This window comes from Tenrec ecaudatus, chromosome 1 (genome assembly GCF_050624435.1).
Source record: "Tenrec ecaudatus isolate mTenEca1 chromosome 1, mTenEca1.hap1, whole genome shotgun sequence".
Lineage (NCBI taxonomy): Eukaryota > Metazoa > Chordata > Mammalia > Afrosoricida > Tenrecidae > Tenrec > Tenrec ecaudatus.
Window position 1 is genome coordinate 246,838,026 of NC_134530.1, and position 21,499 is coordinate 246,859,524.

The window sequence follows — 21,499 nt, forward strand, 5'->3', positions numbered from 1 at the left end:
GGCCGTGTTCATCACCTGGTTTTTTAAAGTGAAGTTTTCATTGTGAATGAAGTGGGGAGATTCCTCACCTGACTTTAGAGGCTGTTGATTTGGGAGAGTTGCCTGGTCTGTAGCAAGGATTTGGGCTACAGGTGCAAGAGAAAGTATCCTCGCACTTTCCGTCTATCTGCTTGTGGCAGCCATGATTGAGTAGGGGAATATAGTAATGGGAAAAAAAAGTATTTGGGGGGTGAGGGGTCAGCAGGTTGTCAAGTTATGCTCAGATGGCTCAGGGAAAAAGGGTCACTGTAATGTAATTGTCACTTTTCTGTATACTTCAAATGCTTAAAAAATAACATTTTTATTTAGAAAATTTATCAGTTTTTTATTTCAGTGATTATTAAAAAAAAAATTTTTTTTTTAAGTTGGCCCAATCAGAAGAACCTCCAGTTCATTCTTGGCCTCACGAGTTTGAAAATACAAGCTTCCACATAACCACATCAGCACCAGGTTGAAAGCTGGGATGCGGGCGCCTGGTCTTCTCCGCTGGTGAAAGGCCGTGGGTTCCTCCACACCCGCTGGAGACGTCATCCCCTGAGAGACCGCTGCAGGGCTTCATACATCACCTGGTCCTGGGAGGAGACAGAAGACGCAATCGAGCGTGACTGAAGAGGGCTGGTCTCACCACCCCGCCTCTACATTTGGAGACTTCTCCATTCCCACAGACACCCCTTTCCACAGGGATGCATGCCTGTACTGGTTCAACAGACAACGCCAGACGACAGGTGCCGCTGTCTAGAGGTCTTTCACAGTATATTCATTAACACGGACAGGGAACTACCAAAGGCTTTCCAAAGTTGCTGTCATCTAAAATGAACGAGAGAATCTAGTTGCTTCACAACCACATCAACATTTGCTGCTGTCAGTCTTCTAGATGTTAGCCAGCCTGGTGTGTACTGGACTGTTGTGTTACTGTGATAACAATGACGTGTAACATTCAGAAGCGACTCCATGCCTAAACATTTAATCTCAAATACTTGCAGCATGTTTTTGTTTTGGGGACCTTTAAAGAGGAGCTGATAATGGGGGCTCAAGTAGAAAGATAGTGTTTTAAAAATAATGATGACAACATATGTACAAGTTTGCTTGATATAATTGATTTATGGATTGTTATAATATCTGTAAGAGACTCCAATAAAGAGATTTAAATTGGAAAAAAATTTAAATCCAATTTAACGAAACTGTTCTTTTGGGCATGTTAAATATTCACAGGGTTCCAAAATATAGAGAGTGAAAGACGCCTGTGTCCTACCCTAACCTTCCAAAGTGACCAATGTGCACTTCCAATTTCTCCTTCTGCATGCATGCCAAGAGAACCTCACTGCAGTCAAGTGCCAGCAGCTGGTGGCGGAACAGCTGCTTTGGTGGTTTAGTCAGCAGCCCAAACATGACCACTATGTGCCCAGGGCTCCTTTTTCTTTTTAAATAGCAAATACAATCAATCTTCTGTTTTTATACTAATGGTGACTGACTCTTATCTAGGAGTCACATTCTCTCATGTTTTAGAATATTATATCATAATTACAAATATGACCATTTAATTTAGTCTTTTCAATCTGTAGTTTTTATTATACATAATGTGCCACTGAATGTAAACAACTTTATACTGATAATATGCATGTTTTGATAAATTCACGCAAGGAGTCGATAGGCCAACTTTTGCTGTAATTGTTGGTAGATGCGCCAAGCAGCCATCCGCAAGTTGTTAATAAGCCTTCCTCCAATCCTGATAAGGCATTCTTACCCAGCTTCCCTGATTATATGCTCAGCACACGAACTGAACAAGCACAGTGAGGGACATCACCCTCACGTACACGTGGAACAGTCCCTTATTCTGTTCACAGAGCTGCTTCTACAGGTTCGGCTTAAACACAAGTAAGTGTTCCGGAATTTTCATTGTTCTTAAAACTACCCAGTTTACTATGGTCCATACTTGAATGTCTTTGCATAGTCAATGACACACAAGTAAACACTGTTCTGGTCTTCTCTGCTTCCAGCCAAGATCCATCTGACACCAGCAGTGACCGCCGTTGTTGCACATCCTCTTCTGACTCAAGCTGAGTCTCTGACAGATCCCTACCAAGGCACTGCTTAACTGTTACGAACTCCAACAACATTTTGCTTGCATGTGTTATTAATGGTATTGTTCCATAAATGAGCATTCTCTGGGGTCACCTTTCTTTGGAATGGGTACACATGTGAATCTCTTCCAGGTCGCTGTCGTCCAAATTTCTCAGCATAGGTGAGTGCGTGTTTCCAGCGCTTTCTCAGTCTGTTCAAACACTTCGGTTGGTGCCCCATCAATTCCCGGAGCCTGGTGTCGGGCTAATGACTTCAGTGCAGCTTGAACTCACAGGAGGGTCGCAAGGAAGGCAGGAGTCAACCAGGGCGCAGCAGAGCACCGATGAAACACACAACGTTCCTCTGGTTCCTGAGGCTCCCTCACCCCCCACTATCACGACCCCAGTTCTACCTTTCAGTTCTGGCTAGACTAGAGCATGTACACGGGTATAGATAAGAGCTCACAACATACAGAATCCAGGTCAGATAAACCTATCTGGAACAGAAATGGGAGTAGTGATACCAGGAAGGTAGGGGGAAGGTGGGGAAGAGGGGAGGAAGGGGTAACGAATCGCAATGATCAACGCATAACATCCCCATCCTGGGGACGGACAACAGAAACATGGGAGAAGGGAGACAGTGATCAGTGTAAGATATGAAAATAATCATTTATAATTTAGCAAGGGGTCATGAGGGTAGGAGGGTGAGGGAGGGATAAAAGAAGAGCTGATACCAAGGGTTTACATAGAGAGTAAATATTTAGAAAATGCTGATGGCAACATATGTACAAATATGCTTGATACAAATGATGTATGGAATGTTATAAAGGCTGCAAGAGCTCCCAATAAAGTGGTTTTTAAAAAAGAAAGAAACAAGAAATTACTCCAAGATGACAAGTTATGAAGCTGGGAACCGTTTCAGGCATGCTGAGCATGTTCTCCCCTTTTGGTTTTCTAACTCTAGGTCCTTGCACACTTCATTACAATACTTTATTTTGTCTTCTCCAGCTGCACTTTGACAGTATTTGTTCATCTCTTTGGCGTCATCATTTTTTCCACTTGCCTTAAGCTATCCTGTGACTAAGAAGGAGTTTCAGCAACTCTTCTGATGACCCTGCTGATCTTTTCTCTGTCTTTGTAATGCCCTTTGCTTTCTTCACGTATGATGATGTTCTTGATGCCACACCGCAGTTCACCAGGTCTTGAAACCATTAGTGTTCAATGCATCAAATTTGTTCTTCAAATTCAGGTGGGATGCATGCAAGGTCATATTTTGGCTCTTTTAATTTTCTTCAGCTTTGACCTGAACCTACACATGAGCAATTGATGATCTGTTTCACAGTCAGCTCCTAGACTTTAGCTGCTGATATTGAGTTTCTCCATTATATGATCCCACAAATGAAGTCTATTTGATTTCTGTGCGCCCTATCTGGAGAAGTCTTAGTATACAATCGCCTTTTGTGTTGTTTAAAAAAGGTATTTGTGATGAAGTCATTGGTCCTGAAACATTCTATCATGTGATCTCCAATTTCATGGCTATACCAAGGCCATATTTCCCAACTACTGTTCCCTTCTCTTCATTTCCAACTTTTGCATTCAAATCACCAATAATTATTATTGCATCCTGATAGCATGTTTGATCAATTTCAGATAGCTTTAGTAGTTCTGCATAAATCTAACTTAATAGTTGTACCCTATACAAGATTTCCTTGACTATTGTTAAACATTATTCTGTCACAGACAGCGCTGTACTTTCAAGGTAGGTCTGGAAAGGTCTTTTTGATGATAAATGCATGGCCATGCCCCTTGAATGTCATTCCCAGCAGAGTCAATCACGACCGCCTTAGTCAAAATGGCCAACAGCAGTCATATCAGCTTGCTAATGCCTAGATCGATCTTTTTGCATTCCATTTCATTTTTGATGATCTTCAGTTTTCCTAGATTCATACTTCATACACTCCAAGTTCCAGTTATTAACATAAGCTTGTAGCTGTTTCTTCTCATTTTGAGGATATCAGTGTCACAGCTTCCAGCATCCCAGCAACACACAAGCCACCACAGAGTGACAAACTGACAAGTGGTGAATCATCTACTACTCTGTGAGATGTTGTGTTTATCTAAATTACGGATTGGTCCAGAACTTCCTTTCTTGTTCCATTTGTATGTTGGTCAAGTCATGTGCCAGTACTACAATATTCCAATTATGGAGACTTTGAAAAGAATATGTTAATACATCTTAGGTCCCATCCCCAGGTTGATTTTTGTCTGTTTTTTTCCTGGCTGCTGTTGTTTTTATTTCCATATAAACTTTAGATTGAGCCTGTCTCACTTCAAAGCCCAAATCCAGTAAAAATTAAAAATATAGCTGCTAAAATAATTTGGAACACCATCAAGGGGACTCAGTACCAACATTTCCTTTCTAAACCTGGAAAAGTCAAAAAAGCAAAGACTGTTTGTACTTCGGAAAAGAACAGTCAACCAGTACATCCATGATGGTCTTGAACGTGGAAGTCTTGCAAGAAGATATGAAGAGATAGTTTCAAAAGAGTTATAGAAATCACAGGCTACACAGCGAGTTAACTATAACCCAGTTACCCCAAAGAACTTGAAAACAACACCCACAGATGCTTATGTACCAGTGCTCAGTGCAGCCCTGTATGCAAGACAAGTGGTGAGCAAAATCTAACTACCCACAAACAAATCAATGGATACAGAAAATGTGCTGTATCCGTACCATGGAATATTATCCAATATTAAGCTGAGTGGGATAAGAAAGACACTAATGGACAAACATTACAAGCTCTCACCAACGTAAAATATCTCGTTCATTATTGGTTCCCAGCTGGGGGAGAGGGAACTGGACACTGATTACTTACGGGGGGTGCTCACTCTCTGTTTGAGGAAATGAGTATTTTTGGAAATAGATATTTGTGTGATGGTTTTATAACACGGTGAATGTAAATAGTGTCACTGAATTGTACACGGTAAAGGGCAAGTTTCTGGCATGTTTTAAATGTCTACCTCTAGTTTAGAAGATGCTTCTTTTTTAACGGTTACTAATGCAGTGATCTTTCCAGCAGCTCTCAAGGTGAAAAAGGTAAATAGTAGTGAATTGCCGAATTCACTCTGAAATAGAAGGAAAGGGCCTCTGCTTCTCTGCATGCCGGCGAATGATAAAGATATCCTAAGCATGGGTGCCTTATAAGCAGATTAAAGAAAGCTCTCTTTTGGAGCAAGTAACAAAAGACCTTAGTATGAGAACAATTATTATTTGAAAACATCAGAAAACACAGAAAAGAGAATTATAAGAGAGAATGACCATTACGATCTTGGTCTTCTAGACTTTTTATATCAGGATTGCTAATTCATGATTTAAAATCCTAACAGGATAAAAGGCTAAGCTTCTTTCACACTTGTCTTCTGGATACCCAGCTCACCAATCCACAAGCAACTGTTGTTAGTTTCTTAAGTGCCTCTAAGGGCAGCGCAGTGGTTAATGTTTTGTATCTCCTTGGCTAGGCCGTGATGCTCAGGGGGTTGGCAGTTTTGTAGGATTGTTCTTCATTTTGTAATCAGATGTGAGCAACCAATCAATCAGGTGTTTTCTTGGGTGTGTGACCTGCCTCACCTACTTATGGAGGCTCTTAAAAAGTTCAAGAGCATTTTCTTTCTCGGTCCTGCACTTGTCTTGTGTCTGATCTGGTTCCCAAGAGCAGATTTAGAATTCACCAGCTCCCACAACCACAATCCAGCAGCTTAGCACCTGACCTACTGATTTGAGGTTTGCTGGTGAGTTGGCCAACCACCTGTGGCTTGCCAGCCTTCACAACGGACTGAACCTTGAAACAAATCTCTACATAAGGTTCCTCTAGAAAACTGAGTCTACAAAAGGCAGTTCAATATACCACACAAGGAAAGTAGTCACTTTACCTTGGTATTATTCCTTACTTTAAAAAAATGTATACATCCCTGACCCCCCTGCTCTCCACTCTTTGGGCATTTGTTGGCAGCCCTGAATGAACTTTGTAACACTGCCTGAGAAGGGCAGAGACCAGGTCAAGAAGCTGAGGTGCAGAGAAAGGTCTGCCTGTAGGCACAGCAGAGAAGAAACGATCCTGAATGAGTAACTATATCAGAACAATTTCTCACCTGAATCACCTGTTAACTTCCCTAATAAACTCCACTACCATGAAAAATAAACAATACAGTAATAAGTCATCTGTTTTTACTTACTCAAAATTTATAATCTGCCAATTTCTAAAAACAACGATCTTTATTCCCTAGACTATTTCCAGATAACAAATCTGAGGATCAAAGTCATGTAGAGGGTACACCAGATCAAGGCGCTTCCCTGGAATGTACATGTAAGCTTGCCCTGGATGCGCTCTAAGAGGATCAAAAGAGCAATCCACATCTAGAATGATAAATTCGACTTTGTTTTGAATAAACTCCGTCACATTGCCTTCATCATGTGGTTGGTACTCGTCAACACAAGCAACAACTTACAGAATTAGTGATCAGATTAGTAATGCACTCTATGTGTACATTAAGGTAGTTTATCATGCAATTCATTTACTTTCTCAGGAAGATTAAGGCCCAAGGCCTATGTCTTTTTGTGAATCTCACACAGTGCCTGGCATCTACACATGTCCATGATAACTGGCTGTGGGGGTGGAAGGAAGGGATCTAAGGCAATCCAAGGACTCTGACTTGGGATGTGTTTCTTTCATTAAATGTCAGTGTGAAAGAAAGAGGCAAATGGGCAGACCACATCACCGTGCATATGAAGACGAGGGTGGACGTGCCTATGGCCAATGAGTGATGCCGCACCATGAAGGAGTCAGTACAAGGGGAGAGCTTCCATGGGGTGACTTCAATAAAGAAAAAGAGAATCTGACGTCATGTTTGAGCAAGGTTTGCTTCATGACACTAGAACAGTGCTATTGTAGGCAGGGCTGTAAAGACTATTATTACTTGAGACTAAATATCGAGGGTGGGGGCGGAAAGCTCAAAAATCTCAATTTATCAACAGCTAACTTAGCTTCAGGTTTCCAGTGAGTGGTTAATATTGAAACAGCAGACTAGCAGAATCCGTTACGCTTCCTTGATCTGTGAAGTGACACATTAGGCAAGAGAATGCGGCTCCACGGAGTGGAGGAGCGGGGTGGGGTGGGAGGATGCCACAGCTGAGAAAAACAGTCCTGAATTCTGAGAACAGAATGGCAAAGAGTTGTTGGCTGGGGCTGCCTGTTAAACTGTAATCGTATTAAATTGTTCTTTGGATTACAACAGAACACAGACTCTCACTGGAAGTGAGGGCAAAGCAGGGATCTTCAGACAGAGTTCAGCAGCTTGGCACCTCCCAAGCAGCACTGGGCTGAATGAGTAGACTGAAGTGCGGAGGCAAAGCTTGGTCTTAGGCCTCACTTCCATGCTAGCTGGAGTCACATCTCTGCATTTGGTCTCTCTAAGCCAGATCTTATTGTTAGGCAGCCGATTGCTAGACGCCGAATTGACTGACCATGCTGTTAACATCAAACCGCCAACTAAGGATCATCCAGCACCAGGGAGGAAGCTGCCCGAGGAAAGAGAAAGAACCAGCTGGTAGGGCATGTTTTCTTCCTGCCATAAAACAGGCCAACATTTCAGAACCACGAGGGCAGGCCCCGTGGTGCTGGGGAAGAACTTTCTTTCCTTCTCGTCTTCCCTTCCCTCTTTTTAGACATCTCATGGCCCTTTAATTAATCACGCACTTCAAGCAGACGGCTCTTTCTGTGCGCATGTCCAGTAGAACGTACACTCGTTCCTTTTCCCATGTAGCCATGTAGCAGAATTCAGTGATTCTCTTTTCATATGAAGGACGACTCAAACCTCCCCTCTGCCATGGCCAAGTCCACTGCCTTGGGCAGCAGAGTCTGGGCACAGCTCTTTCATTCCACGGTGTGGTTTACACTCCCTAGAGGAGCCCTAGTGGCACACTGGCTACACATTCAGCTGTGAATGGAAAGATCGTGGTTCAAGTCAACCAGAAGCCGCGAGGACACTCAGAGGCGATGCTCTGTGAACATCCAGCCTACTACACTCTAGGGGGCAGGTCTACTCTGTCCTGTAGAGTTGTTCTGAGTTGGAATGCCCTTAATGACACATAGTGAGAGCAGTAACATCCCTTAGACCCAGCCTAGCCAGAGAATCTAATTCCTTGATCACAGTATTGGCTTACACAGGTTTCCCTGACATTTCCTGACAGAGGTATTAGGAAACGGTCTCCTTCTGCAGGGGGTCAGTGAAATGGTACCCTATCTGCCTATGGCTGCAGACAGCCTCCTGCTCCTAAAAGAGAGATGAAGTCATAGGTTTCTAGATGCAGCACACCCAGTATCAGCTGCATTCTGAACTTTCCTGTTACATGAACCAATGAACTGTACACCCCCGTCTCTCCCTTGTGTTGGGTTTGCATTATTTACAAACACAAGAGTCTTTAGGCCAAAACAACCCCCCTTTTGGTTTAAGGGTTAGCTTGCAAACATCTGCGTTGAGCATTGTGCTTTTCCAAAGAATATGGGATCAAAGTGATAACAGCAAGTAGTGAAGGAAGGTTCTGGAAAAGAATAGGACCCCAGAAGAATGTAATCAATGCTGCCAAACAGGTAAAACTGTTGACTTGCCAAAGTATTGAGCTGAGATCTGCCACTGTCGGCAGTTCAAAACCACCAGCAGCTCCAAGGGAGAAAGACTAGACCTTCTACTCCCACACACACAGCTTAGTCTCAGAAACCCACAGGGGTGGCTGTGAGTCAGCACCTACTTAATGGCTGGGAGTATGGTTTGCTAGGTATATTCTTACCAAAACAAAAAACAAACAATACATTAATCATTGAGAAAAAAAAAGAAGAAGGGAGGGAGGGAGGAAGGAGAAATAAAAGCAAGCTGAGATTCAAACATGTCGATAAATGCCGATGTTTTCTTTTGCTTTTATTGTGAAAGAGATTGTTTGACTATGCCAATTCCTTAATTCTTAACTGAATTCTAAATCAGAAACAAGAGTTCTGAGCCACAGCATAGAACTGTAAAAGATTAGAAACCAAACCAGAACCAGAAAGGAGAACTCACTCCAAACAAATAAATATAATTTGCTTTGGTTTCAAATTTACTTTTTTTTAACCAATAGGATAAGCAAAAAAGCAAAGGTGAAGTTTTCTTTGATAGCATAAAATTTTAATTCTTAATTATAAGGCTAACTAACTACAAGGATGAAAAGAAGGCCAAATTTAGGAATCAAGTCACTCTCAAACTTTGCATGCCTGTTTGTAGCCATCTCTCATGTACTGACTTGCGCCCTAGCCCGTGGAGCTTTTTCAGAGAGTGTGCAGAGTAGAGTAACAAGTAAGAACTTGAGAAAGTCAGCTAAACTACACATTAATGTCAATTAGTAAACTGACTAAACTATATGGTAATAGCATTTAGAAACTGAAACTTAAAACAATAAAGATGCACACTGGACTAATACTGAGAAATAAAATGGATCTAACAAATGAATATATTTTAACAAAAATTAAATGCATCTAAATACATGGAGAGGTATATATGTTCATGGATTAGAAGACTCAATAATTTTAAGATACCTAAACTTCAGTTTATTTTATATGTTGATAAACTGATTATAGATTTATATATAAATGCAAAGAGCTGAAAACAAATTTTGATATAATTTGGAGGGCAGTTGGGGGACTTATACTATCTGATTTCAAGACGTACTATAAATCTCTTATAATCAACATATTGGCAAAAAAAAGAGGGAGAGAGATCAAAGGAACAGATGACAGTGAAGAAATAGATTCATGCACAAAAACAATTTTCAAAACAAGGCCCATGTAATTCAATGAGGCCAGGGAAATATTTCCAACAAATAAAGCTGGTATGTTTAGACAGCTGCTTGCAAAAAGTAACCATGCCCGCTACACCTCACACCAAATATAAACATTTATTTTGAAACGATTCAGTCCTAAACGTAAGTACTAAAGCTACAATTTTAAGAAATAACAAAGGAACAAGCTCTTGCAAACTTGAAGTTGATGTCTTTAGACACAAAAGCATAAAAACAAAAATAAAATATTGAATTAAAGCTTTTTCTTCTTCAAAAAATGCCTTTAAGAAAAATCAGAGGAAGGGGCGGAGGGGGGATGAGAGTCTTAACGAAGTCCATTAGCCTAATGGTCCATGGTCTTCTAACTTAAGACCAGAAGAACTAGAAGATGCCTGGCTACCACTATTCACTGGCTACCATTGTTTTTTTAAAGTGCATTAAAACAAAAATGTTGAAGAAATGATGTTATAAAAAGAAGGACATCTGTTTGAGAAGGACACAGCTAATTAACATCTTTAAAAGAAATATTCATTCCCCCCCCCAAGCACATCTGTACATTTATTGCCATCGTCATTCTCAAAGCATTTGCTTTCCACTTGAGCCCTTGGTATAAGCTCATTTTTCCACTTACCTTCCCGCTCCCCCCTCCCTCAGGAACCCTACACCATCCGACGTCTCCCTTTGCCCACTTTTCTGTTGTCCATTCCCCAGGGAGGAGGTTATATGCAGATCCTTGCAATCAGTTTGCCGTTTCCACCCCACCTTCCCAGTACTGGCACTCACACCACTGGTCTTGAGGGGTTTATCCATCCTGGATTCCCTGTGTTTCCAGATCCGATCTGTATCAGGGTACATCCTCTTGTCTAGCCAGATTTGTATGGTAGAATTAGGATCATGATAATGGGGGAGAAAGAAGCATTTAGGGGCTAGAGGAAAGTTGTATGTTTCATCGGTACTACATGGCACCCTGACTGGCTCATCTCCTCCCTGTGACACTTCTGTAAGGGGATGTCCAGTTGCCTACAGACAACTAGACAGATGTGTACAGATGAGTCTTGGGTCCCCAATCTGTATTCCCCCTCATTCACAATTATTTTTTTTATTCTTTGATGCCTGATAACTAATCTCTTCAGCACCTCATGATCACACAGGCTGGTGTGCTTCTTCCATGTGGGCTTTATTGCTTCTCAGCTAGATGGCTGCTTATTTACCTTCAAGCCTTTAAGACCCCAGATGCTATATCTTTCGATAGCCGGTCACCATCAGCTTTCTTCACCACATTTGCTTATGCACCCATTTGTCTTCAGCGATTGTATTGGGAAGGTGAGCATACAACGATATGATTTTTTGTTCTTTGATGCCTGATAACTACTTCTTAAAGACAATCTGAAGAGTTTGTTTTTTTTTAAAGGAACTGTCAAGGGAAAAAAACATCTTATTTAATAAAAGGTACTTGGCCTATTCAAATATCTAACTGCTATTCAGTGGCAGAATGTCTAAATTTCTGGGTACTTCTTTGAGCCCTAAAAAGACAAAGCCTCATAACAGGAGGGGACGGTCACATCACTTGCACTTGAGGAAAATTTCATGCTTTTATAATGAGGAATTTCAAAATCACCAGCTGCTCCTTTGAAGAAAGATGGAGCTCTCTGCTCCTGTAAAGAGTTACAGTCTCCCGTAAAGAGGCAGTCTATCCTCTCCTTTAAGGTTGCCATGAGCCGGCATGGACTCGTCAGTGAGTCTGGGTGGTTGTTATTGTTTTGTAAACATGTAGACAGCCACTGTAGTGGTGGTACAGTGGTTAAGCGCTGGGCTGCGATCTGCATGGTTGGCAGCATGAAACCATCAGCAGCTCTGGGGAGAGTCTGGGATTTCTATTCCCGTAAATAGTTCCTGTCTTGGAAACTCAGGGGAGTTGCTTCGAGTCGGCAATGACTCGATAGCAGTGAGTTTGATTTCGGGAGTGTGCAGACCCTGGGGTTTCGTTTGGGTGTCTACTTGGAGGAAACGGATAATAAATTCTGAGATTGTGGAACCGGTCACAGCAGGTCAATCTTCTCTGTGTAAGTAGTAAGTAGAGAATCTGGTTAGGAGAGGATGTTTGTCTCTAAGAAACATGCAAACTAAAATCTTTGAGGAACATTCATAGATACACTGCTTTGCATCAAAGTAAAACATGCAATTTCTTATGACTTCACGAAGAGCTGGCATGTGAAATATAACCTGTGAAAGGGACTTTATATATTTAAGAGCATTTCTTACCTTTTTGGATACAGATGGTTTTACTTTCTTGAAAGCTTCTTCGAAATGTTTAAGACTAATCTTGAGTTCACCTGTGGAACAAATGCATGTAATATCAAGAGCTTGCTGAGGACACTCAGTATGACTTGGAAGAAGTCCTGGGGCTTTCGGAAGCTGTTAAATCTTTCCGGGGCTGCACATGCCATCTTTCTCACACAGGACAGCTGGTGGGCTCAACGAGCGGACCTGCGATTAGCAGGGCTTCCTGGGCCCTTTTAAAGATGCCTGCGCTTTAATTCCTAATAAAGGTGAAGTGATGATTGCGAAAATTCCAAGTTTATGTAATCTACACTGTTCAAATACAACATGGTGTCATTTAATTCACAGACAGGTATAAATGCCCTCAAATACTTAATACAACAGAGACTACTTTAAAGAAAGCCACTGTGCACTTCCTCTATCTCAAACTAGCTAACGCTACATTCAAATATCCTGGCTTTTTATGGGTGAGATGAATAGTAGTTTAGAAACTGGAGCTCAAATGGGGAGAAGTGGCACCATTTTTGGAATCAGCAGGTGAAATATACCTGGAAATATGTCTAACATTTGAGGCACCAAAATACGTGTGGGTCCACACAGAATTCGAGGACAGGGTAAGTCTTTTTGAAGAAAGGTGTTCTATACGTAACACACAAGAGACATGGTTTCAGAAACCAGGCAAAGAAAACACACGATTGGAATTTAGGTAACAAATGAACCTTTTTGTCGACACAACCCAAACAGTTCACATAAAAACACTATTAAATGTGCAGGGCAGTGCAAAGGACGGCTCCAAACTGTCATACAACGAAAAACGTGCATTCTGTATTTGGAGAGGGAAGCTGCAACATATGGGAAATCACTCCAGTTTTCACCACTTGTGCCTACGTTTTCTGTTTAAACTGCGCTTGCTTTAACGGGCACATGGCTGCCACCTCAGCAGACAAACGAGGAGGCTTCCCTGAAGTGGACGGGAACACACGCAAGGAAGGCCCAGGAGTTCTGCGGAGAGCTGCCGGCCACGAGGTTACCCAGCAGCATCACTCCGTAACACACCACACCTGCTCCTGCAGGTCTCCTCAGAGAAAGGCAGCTGTATTACAGTAGAAAATAACTGCTAGAAAAGGGCGCACTCCGGCCATTTTCCAGGGTTTGGAGCATCCAGAGTGGTCGATCGAATGGGAGAACGCAGCACGAACCATACCCTTTTCTTTCCCCGTCTCCTGGTTTGCCAGGTCCTGTCTCAGGGCACTGAGAGAAGCTTCCCGCACCAGAGCCGAGAGATCTGCACCCCTGCAATGAGAAGACAGGGCTCTTACTGACTTACTCCCAGACACCGACGAGGAACAGGAAGCCGTTTGAAGACAGTGTCCCCAGAAATGGGCAGATTACAAAGCTAGAGACGAAACGGAGCAAAAAGTATAGGCTAAGCGGAGTAACCTAAATGGGAAACAGCTTTTACTTAAAATATTTAAATTTTTAGAAGAAATACTGGAGGAAACAAAAGCAATGCATCACCAGTATCCCCATTTCCTGAGCTACAGAGGAAGGAAAGCCAGAACCTGAGTAACATAGAAACCTGTCCAAGAAGAGAACGTGGGAACTTTCCACTCTAATAAGGGGGAGAAAAGTAGTCAGCCCTGTCCAAAGATGGGAAAAATCTAAGACACAGAGAGCCCAAGCACTTCTGTCTAGTTTGGCTCTTACAGGTTTCAATATAGTAATGTTAATATAAAGAGATGTAAAATGAGAGAAACTCTTAAAGATTACTTTAAATTTTTAAAATTTATTTTTAAATTTTCATTATTTTAAAAGTTTACTGTAATATTTTCATTTTCCGGGACTATGTGAAAAGCGCCCTAGTGGTACAGTGGTAACTCAATGACCTGCTGATTTCAAGGTCAGCAGCTTGAAATCACCAATTACCTGGAAGGAGAAACATGGGCTTTCAACTTCCATAAAGAGTTGAGAGTCTTGGAAACTCACAGGGGCAGATCTACTCTGTCTTATAGGGTCACTGCAAGTTGCCATCAAATGTGAGATGTGAAAGAGCTGACTGGAATGCTCATATATTATCTAATGTTGAAATAAGCTTGTATTAAAAAAAATCATTTATGGCTCCAAGTTTATAAAGGGAAAAGACCAGAAAGTCTTTGATGAACTTGATTTGAGCTCAAGCTAAGTGGACACAATAAACCAAACCTAACTGACTGCCATGGAGTCAACACTGACTCCCGGTGGATACAATACAAGCTACGGAAGAACTCACAAGTCTTTACTTCGAAAGCCACACAGCACTACATGAAATCAACGTAGCTGTGGGTCCAGCGGAAGACCCTGGTGCGACTGGGGTTTCACTGCATTTTAACTTTCACAGGACTCATGAGGACTCACTTCACTGCATTACATGTGTTTATCACATGAGGCTGACCATCTGTGTAACATAGAAAACACAGATTCACAGAGCTTAAATTATTAACTGAATCCAATGCTTGTTTTGGTTAAGTGCTAGTACTGTAAACACTGTTTAATGATAAGGCATGCATTCAGGTCTTCCTCTCTCCACACTGAACCTACCCTGGCACAGAGACGCTGTACACGAATGTGAACAGAGACGCTGTACACGAATGTGAACAGAGACGCTGTACACGAATGTAAACAGAGACAGCTATACACGAATGTAAACAGAGACGCTGTACACGAATGTGAACAGAGACGCTGTACACGAATGTAAACAGAGACAGCTATACACGAATGTAAACAGAGACGCTGTACACGAATGTAAACAGAGACGCTGTACACGAATGTAAACAGAGACGCTGTACACGAATGTGAACAGAGACGCTGTACACGAATGTAAACAGAGACGCTGTACACGAATGTAAACAGAGACGCTGTACACGAATGTAAACAGAGACACTGTACACGAATGTAAACAGAGACGCTGTACACTAATGTAAACAGACACTGTACACGAATGTGAACAGAGACACTGTACACGAATGTAAACAGAGACACTGTACACGAATGTAAACAGAGACACTGTACACGAATGTGAACAGAGACACTGTACACGAATGTAAACAGAGACACTGTACACGAATGTAAACAGAGACGCTGTACACGAATGTAAACAGAGACACTGTACACGAATGTAAACAGAGACACTGTACACGAATGTGAACAGAGACACTGTACACGAATGTAAACAGAGACACTATACACGAATGTGAACAGAGACACTGTACACGAATGTAAACAGAGACGCTGTACACGAATGTAAACAGAGACACTGTACACGAATGTGAACAGAGACACTGTACACGAATGTAAACAGAGACACTATACACGAATGTGAACAGAGACACTGTACACGAATGTAAACAGAGACGCTGTACACGAATGTAAACAGAGACAGCTATACACGAATGTGAACAGGTAGTGGAAGACTGCACTAATACCTTGTATTAAATTGAGATGAGAGGCATTAAAAGAAAAAAAAAAAAGTTCGGAAATGGATTTGAAGACAAGCCCGAGGGAGCGATGCCTCTGTTGGTTAAACTTCCGTTTCATTCTCCATCTCCATGTGTGAGAAAGTTAACAAATTTACTTGCAAACAGATGAAGAAAAAACAAGAAAGGACAAGAACAACCAACAAAAGCCCCGAAGGCTGAAATGTCGATTTTTTGCTTTTACTAATGGAAATCACCAGGTGTGCTATGAAAAAGACAATCTTGGGGCCTGCAAACTGTCGGGCGGAAGGTTATTTTTGGTGAAGTGCTGCCGTGTCTGGGTGGTTTGGCAGTCAGCACTAAAAGGTCTGCCCAAATAGTCTGCTAGAAAAGACAGAAAGTGTGGCCACTTCCTTCATGCAGAGAACAGCAGCACACAAGAACTAGGTATGATATTGGGTGTTTGGGGTGAATTTCATTTAATCCTCTGCAAAACTGGTGAAGTGGGCACTATTCTTCGTTTTATAGATCAGGAAACCGAACCTCACAGTTAACCTTTCATGACCAGATTAGTTTCTGCTTTGTATTCTTTTTTTGGGGGTACGTTATGCTTTCTGTAATGAAAGGCATGCTGCAATCAAGCGTGAAAAAGTTTTCTGATGTGACAGGAGTCTGATACAAGCACATGGGTCACGTATGTCACATCCCACGTGGTCTCTAGTGCTAAGAGTGGTGGGGTGAAGCCTGGTGCTTCAGATTCACGTGGTTCGACAGGTTCCCTTCAGGCAGTCACCTATACTACAACTTTATAATATACTACAACTTTACAATTCCTCAAGAACTCTGAGAGGCTGAAAATGTCAGTGGGTGATATATGTCCCACTTGAGATTTCAATACTTACGTATAGCAATCACAGCGGATATCACCAGCAATTGCTTCCAAATTTACCTCTGCGTCCAGTGGGGGTTTGGTGCCATTCTAAGAAAGAATAGAACATGGAGATTTTTTATTGAGGTTCTAAAGACCAACACTACTCCACACAGTCACTACTTGACCAAATGAACGCTACTGGCTCTTGGATCAAATAATGCAGGACTTTTACAAGTTTCGATTTTTGAGCATTGAAGCTAAGAAGCGGTTTACAAACTTGGAAAAGCTAAAGGCAAACAATGTATGAAGTCTGAGGAGTTTATGTACGGTTGCAGCAAACACAACACAAAAACACATGGAAGGTGTGGGTACAAGGCATGCTCAAGCCTTCCAAAGGCACAGCCACTTTTCCCCTAAATAAACGACACATACACTGCTTTACCTAATTAAGTATGACTTCATGCTTCGTTCTGCTGTGCCTGGGCTGTCTGTAAAATAATGCTGCACTGGCTGAGAGAGGACGAGCAGTGACTGGCTTACTCATGAGAATCCAGAGCTCTCTGAGCTCAAAATATCGTCAGTCCTCTATCTCTAACTCAGTGCCACGCTTGGCGCCAACCTTTCCTCAGCTCACACCAAGAGATGCTGAGAAAGTTAAGGAACAGGACAGTCTGGGAATTTTGGCAATGTGCCCTGCACACAAACAGTATGTACTTAGTAATATTTTTTCGCAACAGACGTTGCAGAGGCAGACAAAATGGTGCTGAGTGACTTAAAATGTATGGAATACTAGCTATATGGTCAGTTCATGAGTGTTTGATCTGATTCACGGCGTATATACACGTGGAAAATATTCATATCACTGCAAAAAATAATAAAATATAAGGAAATAGCTTTGAAAGAAAAGCACACAAAAATTGAATCTACATATGTATTAAGCTCGAAAGTAAGTGTGCCCTGAAAGTGTCAAAGGAGACCAGCTTCCAACACTCACAGAGCCAGAGGCGCAAATGTACGGCGAAAACACATAAAGATCATGCTGAAGTCATAGTGGATAAGAAAGACAGGAGAGAGAATACAATAAAGGAGTCAGGCACAGTTTACGGAGCATGCTCAGCTCGGCTCCTCTGGATGGACCAATGGGAACTAGGAGAAGGGAGAGAGCCTTTACTATCTTGGGACATTTATAGGTAGCCTCAAGACACGAACTGTCTTTCTTCTTCCATTTTAGCCTTTTGGGGGTGGTTATTGTTTAGTTTTCGTTTGTTGCTTTGTTTTGCTCTGTCTTTTGTGCTCATTATTGTCTCTGCAGGTCTATCTAGCTAAGATAGGCGGGATACACAATCCAGAGGACAAAACAAGGGATAGTTCGGGGGGTGGGGGGGCACGGGAGAGGGGCAGGTGGAGGGAAAGAAGGGAGGTGTCAACCAACCCAGGCACAGGGGAACATCAAGTGATCTGAAATCCATGGCGAGGAGGATCTAGGATGTCTGAGGGGGCTTGCTCAAGGGTAATATAGTCGAGATGAATTACTAACACCCGAATGAAGGCCGAGCATGATAGTGGGACAAGAGCAAAGGAAAAGGAAATAGAGGAAAAGAACAAGGAGGGCAAAGGACATTAATGGACGTCTACATATGTGAGTATATTTATATATAATAATAGGGAAATAGATGTATGTACATATATTTATATGGTAAGTATTAAGGTAGCAGATGGACACTGGACCTCTATGCAAATACTCCCTCAATACAAGAACACTTTGTTCTAATAACCTGGTTTTGATGCTCACCTTCCTGACACAATAGCTGAAAACAAAATGGGTACAATAAGCAAATGTGGTGAAGAAAGCTGATGGTGTCTGGATTTCAAGAGATATAGCATCTGGGGTCTTTAAGGCTTGAAGGCAAACAAGTGGTCATCTAGCTCAGAAACAGCAAAGCCCACATGGAAGAAGCACACCAGCCTGTGTGATCATGAGGGGTCGATAGGATCAGATATCAAAGAACAAAAAATTTTATCATTGTGAATGAGGGGGAGTGTGGAGTAGAGACCCAAAGCACATCTGTAGACAATTGGACATCCCCTTACAGAAGGGTCACAAGGAAGAGACGAGCCAGCCAGGGTTCAGTATAGCACCGATGAAACATACAACGTTCCTATAGTTCTTTAATGCATCCTACCCCCCCCCAAACTGTCACGACCCCAATTCTACCTTAAAAATCCTCCTACAGCTCTTCAGCAAGGCGGCCCGAGCGGGTAACACAAAGATGCAGATCTTTGTGAAGACCCTGACAGGCAAGACCATCACCCTTGAGGTTGAGCCCAGCGACACCATCGAGAATGTCAAAGCAAAGATCCAACACAAGGAGGGCATTCCCCCGGACCAGCAGCGTCTGATTTTTGCTGGTAAACAGCTGGAGGATGGCCGACTCTCTCGGACTACAACATCCAGAAAGAGTCTACCCTGCACTTGGTGCTGCGTCTGTGTGGTGGTGTCATCGAGCCGTCCCTGCGCCAGCTGGCCCAGAAGTACAACTGCGACAAGATGATCTGCCGCAAGTGTTGTGCTCGCCTTCACCCCCGTGCAGTTAACTGCCGCAAGAAGAAGTGTGGCCACACCAATAACCTGCGTCCCAAGAAGAAGGTCAAATAATGCCCCTGTCTGCTGGCTCTCCTGCCTCCTGCTGCTGGGGTTCTCCTGAGCCCAGAGGCCCTGGGCCCTCAACAAAGTTTCACTTTCACTGACCTGAAAAAAAAAAATCCTCCTACACCAGAGCACATACATGGGTACTAAGAGCTGGAAACACAGGGAATTCAGGACAGATAAACTTCTCAGGACCATTAATGAGAGTCGCCATACTAGGAGAGGAAGGGGAAGTTGGGGAATTAAGGGGAAAACGATCACAATGATTTAAATATAATCCCCTCCCAGGGGGACAGACATCAGACAAGTGGGTAAAGGGAGATAATGGTCAGTGTAAGAAATGAAAATAATAATTTATAAATTATCAAGGGTTCATTAGGGAAGGAGTCTGAGGGAGGGTTGAAAAAAATAAGGAGCTGATACCAAGGACTCAAGTTAAAAGAAATGTTTTGAAAATGATGGCAACATATGTATAAATGTGCTTGACACAATGGATATATGTATGGATTGTGATAAGAGCTGTATGAGACCCCAATAAAATTATTTTTTAAAAAAAGCAAAGTTCATGAGGGTATAATTTATTTAATAAACAAAATCAACTTGTTTGGAAGAACACAGTTAATAAAGTATGTTCTCAGGTTAAAAAAAAGACATGCATATTCAGTAGTTAAATGCGTCACAGGTGGGTGGTATCTACATTAAGGCCCCTAAGCTCATAGGTGGGGAAACCTAATACCTGCATGGGGGAAGGTACAAGTAGGGCTGGGTGACACTGCACCAAGAGCAAAAGGATGTCTGCCTCTGTAGGGAGATACCATCAGCCATGTGCTCAATTTAAGGCAGCATCGCTGGTAAGGGGAGAATCTGTGGGAACGATATTTATTTTTATTTTTATTTTTATTTTTTTGCAGCTGCCCCACAGCCACTGGGAACGATATTTAAAGCAGGAAAATGTACTTGGACTTTACCAAAGTGGAGGCTTTCCTACCACAGAATACCAGCTTTCCAGATCCCCTGTTATAAGTTAGGGCACACAGTCCTCTTCATAGTTCCCTCGGTGTCAGTTTCCCACACGAAAGGATTCAGACTCCGGCAACCTGGCTGCATGCCTTTCCTGCCTCTGCCCATCAGACACTACCGCATTTCCTTCCAGAGGGCTGTGCAAGAATTTCACAGACTGCACACCTGCCAGTTGTTATTAGTTGCTGTGCTAGTCTGGGTTGACTAGACAAACAAATTCATAGATACTCATATTTGTATAAGAAAGAGCCTTATATGAAAGAAAAATTGTATATTGAAAAACATCCCAGTCCAGTCCAGATCAAGTCCCTAAGTCTGATATTGGCCCATATGTCTGATACCAGTCTATAAAGTCCTCTTCAGACTCACACAACACATGCAATGATGCTGAATGCAGCAAGATCACAGGTCAGTAGGTGGAAAGTCTTATGGGTCCTTTGGCAGCGGAAAAGTCTCAGTGCTGGGGTGGGTCTCCACATGTCTCCTCCAGCTCCAGAGCTCTGGCTCCTTCAGCGTGGCTCCATTTGGCTTGTCATCAGGAATACGGAGCACAGAGAGAGTGTGTCCTGCTTCCAAAGAGGAAGACCAGAGTTCCCAGAATCCTCAGGAGAAAGCCAGGCCCACACAGTTATGAATGGATATGACCTGATTGACAGGCTAGACTCCACCCCTTCATTTCAAGTTGACAGGAGATCATGTAACAGCCACAGTTGCTAAAACACAAAGGCTCATCTCAGACAGGCGCAAGACATGGGAAATAAGCTTTCTGTGTGACTTTAAGGAAAACAATATTTATGCTTTTATTCCTTTTCCACAGTTGTAAGACTAGATAAGGTTGTAAGAACATGTATCAGGGATTTACTAGAAGAGAGGATTGAAATGTTTGGACTTTCTAAACTATTACTAAAGCAGGAACGTCCCATAGCACGACCTACTGAGTCTCTCACCCTATGATTGGTTGGGGTGTACTTCATTAGACTTGAGCCTAATTAGGCTCTTCAATTTCAGCCTTAATTTATTATCACAGAGCACTTGGACCTTTTCTCTTTATATTCTGTGTGTTCTCAGAGAATTCAACCTCAAACTCCCTCCTACTGTTCTCTTTTAATGAAGAGATCAATTGTCAGAAATAAATTCATAGAGGACTTCCTGAAGGATCATTCTTTTATTCTTCTCAACGTGTACCTTGCACTCTAAGATTCAGCTGGGCTTTCTGTTAACAAAGTACTGTGTCTTCAAGAGTGCGTTTTCTGAGCCCTCACAATG

At 42.3% G+C, this 21,499-nt stretch overlaps 1 protein-coding gene and 1 pseudogene across 2 annotated transcripts in view; one reads left to right on the top strand and one right to left on the bottom strand.

The window, feature by feature from the left end:
- Nucleotides 1-332: 332 nt before the first annotated feature.
- The window catches only part of NVL (nuclear VCP like), a 157,360-nt gene continuing 136,193 nt past the window's right edge, over nt 333-21,499 (bottom strand). Inside the window, exons 20-23 of one of the 2 annotated variants that reach the window (XM_075530690.1) lie at nt 16,598-16,674; nt 13,448-13,536; nt 12,226-12,296; nt 333-611 (exon numbers count right to left, since the gene is read on the bottom strand). In XM_075530690.1, coding sequence (XP_075386805.1) covers nt 567-611; nt 12,226-12,296; nt 13,448-13,536; nt 16,598-16,674 — 282 coding nt within the window. In that variant the 3' untranslated portion in view covers nt 333-566. The remainder of the gene's footprint in view (nt 612-12,225; nt 12,297-13,447; nt 13,537-16,597; nt 16,675-21,499) is intronic. The other variant, XM_075530682.1, reaches the window with a different exon arrangement.
- LOC142437405 (ubiquitin-ribosomal protein eL40 fusion protein pseudogene) lies at nt 18,806-19,277 on the top strand (annotated as a pseudogene).